Source organism: Nothobranchius furzeri, chromosome 3 (genome assembly GCF_043380555.1).
Source record: "Nothobranchius furzeri strain GRZ-AD chromosome 3, NfurGRZ-RIMD1, whole genome shotgun sequence".
Lineage (NCBI taxonomy): Eukaryota > Metazoa > Chordata > Actinopteri > Cyprinodontiformes > Nothobranchiidae > Nothobranchius > Nothobranchius furzeri.
Window position 1 is genome coordinate 57,257,380 of NC_091743.1, and position 12,667 is coordinate 57,270,046.

General features: G+C 40.4%; 1 protein-coding gene across 2 annotated transcripts in view; it reads right to left on the reverse strand.

Moving 5' to 3' along the window:
- Positions 1 to 12,667, reverse strand: part of suclg2 (succinate-CoA ligase GDP-forming subunit beta) — a 138,012-nt gene that overhangs the window by 50,138 nt on the left and 75,207 nt on the right. For both annotated transcript variants that reach the window (XM_015959295.3, XM_054751625.2), the window contains exons 8-9: positions 7,559 to 7,720; positions 6,412 to 6,554 (exon numbers count right to left, since the gene is read on the reverse strand). In XM_015959295.3, coding sequence (XP_015814781.3) covers positions 6,412 to 6,554; positions 7,559 to 7,720 — 305 coding nt within the window. The remainder of the gene's footprint in view (positions 1 to 6,411; positions 6,555 to 7,558; positions 7,721 to 12,667) is intronic.

A 12,667-nucleotide genomic window follows, 5' to 3' on the forward strand; every position in this document is an offset into this window, starting at 1 on the left:
TTTCCTCACATCTTTTGATCACAGTTTTTGCTTTTCCATGTTTCTTTGTTTTTGATGTATTCATTCTTGAGCTAAGTATTTATTTTTTTCAGTCATATCGTCATTGTATTACTAAACACAGTTATCGCACATCGCAGGTTTTCCTAATATCGTGCAGCCCTAATAAGAAGGATAACATGTTTTTTATGTTATTGAACAGAAACAGTTGACAGAGAACAAAAATAAAGAACTGGTCATCCAACCCTACTGTAATGCTGTTGCTAGCATCTGACCAGACTATCTAAATTTAGCGAATATCTAATACACTGTTGTGCTATGGCAAGAAAATGACCATGCATTTGAATTTTTCCTTTGTGACATTTTTTTGTTTTTGTTTTACATTTCATCCAAACAAATTCACAAAAGCCTTTAGTTCTGACAGTTGTTTGATTTGTAGGCAAGCAGAGTGTTTTAGAGAAATGCCAGCACATATTTAAACCCATAAAAAACACAAACAGCCTTAGGCATTGAGAACAAAATAAATGTCAAGTTGGACAAAACATCCATCTGCCACTTCCTCGACGGCACAGGCACAAGGCAATAACAAGCTTATTTGGTTGTTGGTATAGCTGCCTACTCCTGCTTTGTGCCTACAGGTGATCTGAACAAAACCTCAATAAATTCTGCCATTCTGTCAACAAACTGTTTTATATGGGGATATGAGGAAAGTGCAGCTATTTATTTCAACATGAAAAATAAATATGGCTTCACTAGAAAAGCTAGAGGGTCTTAATTCACACCAAGCTCAGTGGGCTAGCACAGCTGAGCTCCAGAAAACTTCACATTTTTGAAGAACAAAAATAATTTTTCTTCCTTTTAACTTCATTTTACTTTTCAGTTTCATTTCTACAGATTTGCTTAGACACACATAGTGTGTTCATTGCACTAGTTCCATTTTCCATCAGAAAAGGAAATTATAAAGTAATGAATACTTTTTAGGATAGATAGAAAAACGAGGCGTTGCCGTCTTTTTTTCAGTTCCAGCTGTACACTCGTATCACTTTCACTCTTCTAAGCACAATGAGCCAGAGACATCAAAGTACAATCTGAGAATTAGAGGGATGGAAAACCAGCCAGTGAGACATAAACAGAAGAAGGACCGTAAGAAGGCAGACACCAGAATACCTGGCTCTACTGTAAATCCCCTCTATAACAGTGGGATATGTGCGGCCCACTTCTCAGTTAAAAGGAATTTTACCTGGACAAAAATGTTTTTGCACATTTTCAAAAATGCTAAACTTTAAAGGTTGAAAATGGAACAAGGGCACCATGGCACCATCTAGTGTGTAGAGGATGTAGTTGCAACTACAGAACAATGTTTCCAGCTGCCAGGATGCCAGGTTCACTGCCGATATGTGAAGTGACCAGCCAGCACCATGCCCGGAGATGAATCACATAGAATGGGAAATCATTTGAATTTACAACAGTATTTACAGTAGAACATCTTCTGGGCTCAGAAGCAGCAGCTTAACTTGTTGAGTCCGCCATTTTCCACAGTACCAGCCTCGCTGTGATGAGTTGACTTTTTAGCACAAAGGTGCCCTCTATTGGCTGGTAGATGTAAACATAAGCCCAGTGTCGTGCCCGTCAAAACAAATATTTGATTATTCTGTAATTAAACTGTAGATCTTAAAGGGAGTACTGCAGCTTATTCTGCACAACTCTAAATCCCTGTGGAGGTATTATTTTAAAACAAATATAGCTTTACAGCGAGGAACATAATTATTTGAACACCTTGTGATTTTGCAAGTTCTCCCACTTAGAAATCATGGAGGGGTCTGAAATTCACATTGTAGGTGCATTCCCACTGTGAGAGACAGAATGTAAAAAAAATAAATAAATAAATCAGGAAATCACATTGTAATATTTGTAAAGAATTTCTTTGTAATCACATTGTAATATTTGTAAAGAATTTCTTTGTTTTGCACTGCTACACATAAGTATTTGAACACCTGAGAAAATCAGTATTAATATTTGGTACAGAAGCCTTTGTTTGCAATTACAGAGATCAAACGTTTCCTGTAGTTCTTGAGTAGGTTTGCACATACTGCAACAGGGATTTTGGCTCACTCCTCCGCACAGATCTTCTCTAGATCTGTCAGGTTCTGGGGCTGGTGCTAAGCAACACAGAGTTTCAGGTCCCTCCAAAGATCTTCGATTGGATTTAGGTCTGGAGACTGGCTAGGCAACTCCAGAACCTTGATATGCTTCTTACGGAGCCACTCCTTGGTTATCCTGGCTGTGTGCTTTGGGTCATTGTCATGTTGGATGACCAGCCACGACCCATCTTCAATGCTCTGACTGAGGGAAGGAGGTTGTTGCTCAAAATGTCACAATACATGGCCCCTTTCATCCTCTCCTTAATACAGTGCAGTCGTCCTGTCCCCGTCGCGGAAACGCACCCCCAAAGCATGATATTTCCAACCCCATGCTTCACAGTAGAGAAGGTGTTCTTTGGATGCAACTCCTCCTTCTTTTTCCTCCAAATGGGGCGAGTGAAGTTTAGATCAAAAAGTTCTACTTTGGTCTCATCTGACCACATGACTTTCTCCCAACCCTCCTCTGGATCATCCAGATGGTCACTGGCAAACTGCAGACAGGCATAGACATGTGATGACTTGAGCAGGGGAACCTTTCGTGCAATGAAACCATGACGGCATAGTGTTCTACCAACAGTGACCTTTGAAACTGTGGTCCCAGCTCTCTTCAAGTCATTGACCAGCTCCTCCCGTGTAGTTCTGGGCTGATTACTCACTTTTCTTACCATCAGTGATACCCCATGTGATGAGATCTTGCATGGAGCCCCAGTCCAAGGGAGACTGGCAGTCGTCTTTAGCCTCTTCCATTTTCTGACAATTGCTCCAACAGTGGATCTATTTTCACTAAGCTGCTTGGCAATTTCCCCGTAGCCCTTTCCAGTTTTGTGGAGATCCACAATTTTGTCTCTGGTTTCTTTTGACAGCTCCTTGGTCTTGCCCATGGTAGTAGTTGGAGTCTGACTGACTGTGGGGTGGATAGGTGTCTTAAAGAGCTCAGACAGGTGCTACTAATTAAGACTACTAAGTGGAGTACAGGTGGACTTCTTAAAGGCAGAGTAACAGGTCTTTAAGAGCCAGAATTCTTGCTGATTGCCAGGTGTTCAAATACTTATGTGCAGCAGTGAAAAACAAATACATTCTTTACAAATCATACAATGTGATTTCCTAATTATTTATTTATTTTTTACATTCTGTCTCTCACAGTGAGAATGCACGTACAATGTGAATTTCAGACCCTTCCACGATTTCTAAGTGGGAGAACTTGCAAAATCACAAGGTGTTCAAATACTTATGTTCCTCACTGTATATTAAATTCTTTCATATTCAACCTTTAATACCAGTCTCACCATCAGCTACGTATGTTTTGCTTTCTGAATAAACCGTGAGTGATTATTTTTCCTTCAAAAGAAACAGACATTTTAAAGCTGTGTTTAATTATGAATTTAAATTTTTAGAACTGGGAGTGTTAATTTATGAATCAGAAAAATAAATAAATGCAAATGAGCAGCTTGCTCAAATTATAAAATGATTAAGATTCCCTCCACAGATCTGAGCAGGTTTCTCTGCTACCCCTAGTTGAAATGCTAATGGGCCTTCCAGCCCTCTTTAATGTCAATCCTATTGGACTTTTTCCGTTAGGGAGGAGCTTCTGGCTGATATTTCCATACACAACAGCAGGAGGGACAGGCAGCAGGCTTACTCCCCCATCTGGATTTGGGGAGACGGTCCAGGATGAGAAGAGAATGAGGAACAGGAGGGCTGGTCCTCTCCTCCATGGAGTTTCTTTCATTCTGTCTGAATTTGTCTCTGCAACCCATCCTATTTAAAAATGTATTATAATAGCCCTAATGGTTTCATTTGGGGGATGACGGAAGTTCTTCCCCCTCCTGTTGATTGCATTTAAATTTTTTAGCTGCCAGATTAATTTTCCTTACCAATTTTCTGGTTGTAATTTAAATGACAAAACCGATCAAAAAGTGGATGTTTGACTTCAATGGTAGATATCCAACCATGGTGTTAAAGTGAGCAATTTTTTTTTTCAATTTTATCTACAAAGGTGTCCAACACTGGCCTGCCTACATTGGTAATTTAAGTTTCCTCAGTGGGTTTTCTTTTACAGCTACACACACACACACACACACACACACACACACACACACACACACACACACACACACACACACACACACACACACACACACACACACACACACACATATATATATGTATATATATAATTTTTTTTTACATTGTATGTTTGGATAGTCATTGCAACATTTTATGGTGTTGGTATTCATTCAAGTAAAGACATCTTTCATTGAGTTTTGTCAGAAACATTTTCAACGGGGGTGTCATGGTCACTGCTATTATAGTAACTGGTCAAATTTAGCTCCAGATCTCTGTTGTTGACCTACTTTGTGATACGGCACCAACTCTTTGCTGGGCTATTTTTATCCAGTGACTATTTTATGAGAAGCTGATGCCTGGCTTAAGAGACCAACAATGAAAATCTTGTGAGCGCCATTTATATAATCCCTGAGTTAGTTTTACTTTGGTTAGTTTAAGACAATATATACATATTCAAGATCATTTAGAGCTCAAATTAACATTGGAATGCCATTATCTCATTATCGGTCAACTCGCTGCAGTTTGTGTTGTTTTGGTTCTTTCTTTCTCACCAGTGACCAGTACTGGAAGTAAATTGGATCCAATCACTTCATGGAGTTGCTGTTTTCATACAATATGCAACGTTAATTGGATCATACAGTGCAATGTTTGAAAAAGTTCAAAAAAACTTAAGCCATCTTAATAAAGTAATGGTATGGCCTAACGTGAGGAGATTTTTAGTGTTTTCAGCAGATATGTGTATTATGAATAACATGATTCCATGTTACTGCATAAAAATACTATTACAGCTAATTTCAAGATTATATATTTTCATTTGTACACTTTGAGCTGCTAAAGACCGAAACCAGAAGGAATCAGACACTAAAACTTTGTCTACTTTTACCCACTGTATTTTCTTACAAAGACAAATGTGAAGATAAGACATAAATCAACTTCTGAAAGAATCCCGAGTTTCTCCACCACCAGTCAGCGTGTCGACATTGAGACTTATAAATATTTGAGCAAAATGCGCGTCTGGTGCTCACGACTCACAGGTGCAGAGGGAGAATGGGGACAACAAACAACAGAACATATAGATACCCTGATCACAAAGGAAAGTTCTCATTTTACACCTAGCATATCTAACATACTGGTATTAGTACAAAAGTCAACATTTCACATCAAGTTCTGTGACTGCCTTTTATTTAAAGCTATTGAGTTACACATTAGGTTTCTCTGAGGATGTGTTTTGACAAGTTCACATGAGGTGAAAACAATATCAGATGAGCTACCACTGCTAGTAATTAGTATGAAACACAATCTGCAGATCACTTACAGTCAAGTCAAAAAAAGACACTTGTTATAGTGATGAATACATTTATAAAAATTTGGACAGAGAAGTTAACTTTCAGTTAGCTTTTCTCTGTTTTCTCACGTATTAAAGGCCTGCCCGAGATGCTAACACAAAGGCAACCATAGACCAGGGCAGGGATATGGGAACGACAGCAGTGAGGGAATTAGAAATGTGATGACTGTCAACACACCATCAGCCCAGCAGTATAATTACAAGGCTCAGGTTGTTTAGTCTGGATTTATTAGATTTCTGAACATAGAGTAGAATAATTTGTAAAACGCCCCCAGCTGTCACTCACACAGAGATAAGACTCTCAGACGCAGGCTTTGATTGACTATGTTGTGTGTTAATATGCACATGACGATCTTCATCAAAATAAGTCTATAAGACACAAATTCATTGCACGGTAATGATTCGTCCTTGCCTCTGTCAGTGTGCCCCAGGGCAGCTGTGGCTACATTGTAGCTCATTACCATCAGTGTGTGAATGTGTGTGTGAATGGATGAATGATACACTGTAGTGTAAAGCACTTTGGAGTCCTTTCTCTGAGAGGCGCTATACAAGTGCGGGCCATTTATCATTTATCATGATTGAGCTAGTCTAAGAAATGAAGGTTTATATCAACACAGTAGCCAAATGCCAAGGACCTTCTCTCTACTGAGAGCTTCTGTCTCAGAAGCAAGGAGAGAACCACAAAGAGAAAGACTTGTGAATTATAAAAGAAACCCTCACCAATAAATGCAAACAAGCAATGGACACAATGTAAATTTTTCAGGGAATGCCTAAGGATGAGTTTGGCTTATGTGATCTGTTATTATGGTAAAACTTGAGAAAAAATAAAAGCCAACATGTTTTTCAGAAGTCAGCACCTACCTTAGGGTCAGCAGTCAGCAGCTTAAAAGCCTCATACACCTGCCTCTCTTTGACTCCACCTCCAAGGTCCAGGAAGTTAGCCGGCTTTCCCCCATGCAGGTCTATGATGTCACATGTTGCCATGGCCAAACCAGCTCCATTCACTGTTTGGAAAGCAAACATCCCAAAAAGGCCATCATTTTGTATTCCTCCATGGAATTCCTTAATAAATGACCAACTGAATGAATGAAGGACATGTTTTCCAAGAGGAAGAGGGTTAAGAGATCTGAGATAAAACTGAGATAAGTGGGTGATGACTGCAAATATTGTTAATTAAAACATTACTGGATTTAAATAGTTTAAGAAAAAGCCACATTTAGATCTACTGCAAGTCATCTAATAAGGAAAACAGTTAAAGAAATCAAAGAAAATGATACGGAATCCACCAATAAACCTCAGAGACAAGATTTGACTAAATGAGAATGCACTGTGCTTTTGTGGCCTGTATCATTTAACCTACTGCCAGCACTACTACCCTGCTGGGTCATACGTCGTACCTCATTTAGTTTAGCCAAGCTGAACTTGTGTCCTGGCAAGCTCCCCGACTGAGGTCTCAATAAAAGGGAAATTTGCCTTAACAGCTGTCACTTTGGTGGCTTACAGAGCTCTCACAGAAGCTGCGGGGTCTTAAAAGCTGTTGTTACTCTAAGAGTGTGGGAGCGGTGGATGCAGAATCAGCTGCGAGCGTATGCACGGAGGGGGAGTAGCGCTAACAGACATCTAATGTGTTTATGAGGCTATGGGGTAAGGAGCGAGAGCACCTGTTAGTGCTGCTGTACACTGTAAAAGCTTTGATTTATGACAGGAGAGGAGCCCTTTAATGAGAATGCTAACAATCTGCCTCACTAGAGACTTTCTGGGTGGATTATAGCTATTTAGAATGCATTGGTTATGGCAGTGTTCATTCTAGTCTTCAGAAAGCTGCTTGTAACATTGACGGGAGGAGAACCCGGGCAGCCTTTAGTTTGTCTAAGTTTTAACTGTGTCAGAGCTTTTACTTAAGCAATTAAAGAGGGGCATTAAAGTCCTATGCCAGAAGGTGAATGCTTAAGGAGGAGGATGCATTTATTTGTTGGTGAGCGTGCGTTAAAGGGCTTTGCAGTCATACCGAAGCAGGCAATGTTTCCGTCCATTCCAATATATTTGAGGTCCCACTTGGCTGCCTCCATCTCTGTGGGGTCACTCTCAGACATGTCATCCATGGCAAACACAGACTTCTGACGAAACTCAGCGTTATCGTCAAAGTTGATCTTGGCATCAAAGCAAACCACTAGGAAAAATACACAAGTAGATAAAGAGCTGGTTTGCATAATGAACAACAGCAACAACAACAAAAAAAGAGAATACAAAGCTGGCAATCATGACAAAAAGTATTAAGATATGAAAAGATAGCCCTGCACCTAAAGGACCTTCAGGCATCCTTTAACTCTGTAGTCAGAGACGCGAGGGTTTCCTATTTTTCCAACCTGGTGTCCCAGAGCAAAGGGAACCCCAAGGTGCTGTTTAACACCATCAGCATCATTGTCTCTCCTGCCTCTCCGACAGCCTCCATCCACTCTGTTAAAGACTGTGAGAACTTTGTCTTTCTTTGTGGACAAAGTAAATAAGGTTAGATCTAGCATCTCTCCTTCAGCCTCTCTCGACGCCAACCAGGCCCATCATCCTAGATAGCTTTGCTCCTGTTTCTTTGCCTGAGTTAACCAAACTAGTTAACTCTATGAAGACCTCTGCATGCCCCCTCGACATTTTACCCTCATCTTTGTATAAAAGTGATTTTCAGTCCATCGGTCCCAGCGTGCTCTCCATTATTAATGATTCTCTGGTTTCTGTTCAGGTCCCTGCTTACTTTAAGAACGCTGTAATCCACCCGCTTAAAAAAAAAAAAAAAAAAACGAGACTTGACGCCTCTCTCCATAGCTGCTTCAGACCCATCTCTTAACTTCCGTTCATCTCCAAGATCTTGGAAAAGGTTATGGCTAAACAACTCACAGCTGATCTTGATGAACATAACATCTATGATAGCTTCCAGTCAGGTTTTTGCAGAGCTCATTCTACTGAAACAGCTCTTCTTAGGGTCTCTAATGACCTTCTGACTCAGTGATGCAGGGGACTGTTCTGTTCTGGTCCTGCTGGACCTGACTGCAGCTTTTGTCACTGTTGACCATCACCTGCTACTGGAGAGACTGAGAGACTGGGTAGGCCAATCAGGAACTGCTCTGGAGTGGTTCTCCTCTTATCTTTCTGAGCGCTTCTTTTCTGTGGCTGTCTCCAAGTTTAGGTCTTCCACCACCTCCCTTACCCATGGTGTCCCGCAAGGTTCTGTGCTGGGGCTTTTGCAATTCCTACTCTATCTGCTCCCTCTTCAGCACATCCTGAGCTCCTTCAAAGGAATCTCCTACCATCTTTATGCAGATGGCATCCAACTGTACATCTCCTTTAAGCCCCATGAGATGTCTAAGCTGCAGCTGTTACACACCTGCTTAGACTATCAAAACCTGGATGGCTGGGAGCTTTCTACAGCTGAATGAAGATAAGACTGAGACCCTCATCTGTACCCCAGACAAGCTGGTTCCCAAAGTCAGAGACTCTCTTAGTCAGCTTGCTTCTCACACCAAACCTTCTGTCAGGAATCTTGGCGTGACCTTTGACCCAGCTGTCACCCTGGTTTCTCATGTCAGTTCTCTTGTTCGCTGTTCCTTCTTCCATCGCAGGAACATTGCTAAGCTGAGCCCCATTCTGGCCCACTCTTATCCACACCTTCATCTCCTCACACTTAAGACTACTGTAACTCTCCTTTCACTCGTCTGCGCAAAACCTCCCTGAACCGTCTACAGGTGGTTCAGAATGCCTGTGCTCAGCTTCTGACCAAGTCCTCCAAACAAACCCACATCACCCCGCTTCTCCTTCAGCTTCATTGGCTGCCAGTCAACTTCAGGGTTCATTTCAAGATCCTGGTTCTGGTCTATAGGGCCTTACATGGACAAGCACCATCTTACATTGGTGATCTTCTTAGTCCCTACACCCCCCAGCAGGTCCTTGAGGTCCAGTGATCAAAGCCTACTGGTTGTGCAGCGCACCAGGCTAAAGACCAAAGGTAACAGATCATTTGCTGCTGTGGGCCCCAGACTCTGGAACTCTCTCCCCCTGAGCCTGAGATCAGTAGACTCAGTGGTCTCCTTTAAAAAGCAGCTGAAGACTCACTTGTTCAAGCTGGCTTTTGTATGACCTTCTTCACCACTCTCTCTTTATTATGTTCTCCCCACTTATTCCACCTTCCTCAGGATCCACTGATTTACCTCTTTCCTATTCACTTTCTCTCTTTCTTAACATTTTTTAGGCACAATTGTCTATTTTTTGCACATTTTAAATATATTTTTAACCATTTTCTAAATTCTTTTTTATAGTTTTACATTTTTTTGTTTTTGTGAAGCGCCTCGTGATTTTTATCTTGAGAGGCGCTATAGAATGATATTTTCTTCATTGGAGTCTCTCTCAGGTGGAGGGAGTCTACCCTATCCAAACCCAAAAACTCCTATTATCCTGTTACCACTCCTAGTTAAGGGATGGGATGACATCCCCTTGCAAAACGTGACCAGAGGAGGAGGAGCCAAACTGTTGCAGCCTAGCTGGAACCTATGTATTATCGCTGTGTTTCACAAAAACATGATCCGTACAATTAAATCAGACACTAAATGTAACTAATCTGGTTTTCAAATGAAATAAAGATATATCAAATCTTTTAAAACAAACCAAACATAATCTCTTTACTTTTGTGCCAGACCTTCAATTTCTTCATGTCTCACAAGAGGGAATGTTGCTTCACTAGTGAGCCAGTATCAAAATGGATTAGAGTGGATCAACCCAAATGCATGGGGATTCAAGAGAATTTTGTTTGTAGATAAGTAAAGGCAAGATCCAGTCTAATTTCAATAATAGGGAAGCCATTGCTCCACGTGCTATATTCAATCAGGTGTTTATATCAATGTCTTCATGGCTGATAAACGACACAAGACAAATACAAAGTCAAAACGATGAACATAAGACATTTGGGAATATGGTTTGTTAGTGACATGAAGACAAACACATGTAAATAAATGAAACACACAGACACAACACACAACAAGCAGCAGACTGCCTCTCTTGAAACAGAAGCAGATATACTGTCTTCTTCAGGTAAAGAAGTTTCCCCCGCAATGCAGCTCATTTTATGTTAAAACATCTATTATTGCTAGCTATCGACAATATAAATTCAGCTATTACAAAACAAGACAAAAAAGGGGAAAAAATTGAGAAACAAAAGTAGAAATTTCCTCCCTTTGTGGAAATCTACTTTTTGATGCATGTTTGTTGAATGCCTGCTGGAAAATAGCTGGGTTCCCAGGCGACTTGTGAACAAATTGAGCCATACACTGAGTTGAGATTCATGTGAAGTCTGCTTGCAAAGCCTGCTTAAATCACAACACCCCTGCAAAGTGAAAAAAGAAAAGAAAGCATACTTCACACAATGAATCCAGCTTTTGTGAAGAAATTGTGTTCTTCATAAATATTCATAAGAAATCATTTAATAGCAAACACATCCTGTCAGTGTTTGATATGGTATACTTTGAACAGGAATCTGTTTTTGAGGAGACTAAATTACATTAAAGAAGCGAGGAATCTTCAGATGGAGTACACCTCAGCAGGACACATCACGGTCAATATCTGTTCAGCGTCAAAGAAAATACAATAATTCTGCTCCTTTTTTTACTTATTGCTTTGAAATGAAGCAATAAAACAAAGTTCAGCACAAGTTCAGCTAAAGCAACACCGCAGCAGCAGGAGTAATCCTTAGCCTTGATGTATGATGACTTTACCATGAACACTGAAAACTGCTAATTTTTTAACTAGTCATGTTGTGCAAAATTACTACATAGAGCATCAACGACAAGGTTACAATTTAAGAAATTGTTCTTTATTTTTTTACTTTAGGAATTATACTTTATCTGCTTTTGATCAATACGGACACAAACAAGGGGGTATTGGTTCAAATTAGAATTAGGGATGTCCCGATAAAACTTTTTCACTTCCAATATGATACTGATATTGCACCCTTCAGTACTGACCGATACCGATAGGAATCCAATACGAAATCAGCACAAATCACACATACTTTAACCTATTTTGTAGTGCGGAATGTATGAAAGGCTTGATCAAGTGATATTACTCAATCGGAGAACAAGAGCCAATAACAGCAAGTATGAGGAAAAAAAAAGAAAAAAAAAATGTTTTAACGAATTGGATGCAAAATTGTGAACCTTAACGAATGTTTATACCGTAGATTTTTGATGCCGTCCGATATAATCCGATACACTGTTTTTGGGATGATATCGAATAACTTCCAATATCAATAACAGGATGGGATATCCCTAATTAGAATGTTAACTTTTCTCAGGCTAAAACGTGGAACTTTGTGTGAAAGTTAATTAGCTGGCATTGACTGAATTTCATTATACTTAAAAACACATTTAAAATCCCAAATACAAGTATAAAAAGAGTAGCCTGCCCACCGGCAGAATGCTGTGAGTGGACCGCTATGGAGCCATCGTCATCTTTGTTTTGCTCAGTCGCACTAACATCCCGCCCACCTGACAGATAGTGTCAGGTGTCACTGTGATTGGCCCACCAAGCCAGCAGAGCACCAAGGATGTCAGTGAATGTGGCAGTCCACCATTACATTGTAGAAAAATACAAAAATACATAGTTTTTATAAATAAATGTCCGGTGATTGGCAGGCCACAACATTGGCTGGGGCTGTGGAGGTTCCAATGGAGCGTTGCTAAACTATCCTTTAGCTTTGGCAAACTGATGGTCCAGACTCCTAGGGTATAAAAAGAGGGCAGTTTAGGACCAAAAACAGCTAATTTTCAAAACCATTTGGGTCAGTTTTATGTCTGGTCAAAAGAGAAGCACTGTGCTTATAGAATAGATTTTAAAGGAACTGCATCATGCCATTTTAAACCTTTAAGAGCAACGATAAGCCCAAATACGATTCAAATATTACTATTTGCATATGAAAACATCATTTGTTTTCAAATATAAGTTATATTCTTGAGATATTTTATCAATCTGATCAATCCCGGTGGATGCCTGGTGGGATGTTGGGTCCCCGGCGGGGCTGGTCGCCCCTGGGTCCCCGGTCGCTAGGTTCTGGGCTCGGCCAACTTGGGGGTGGGAGGCT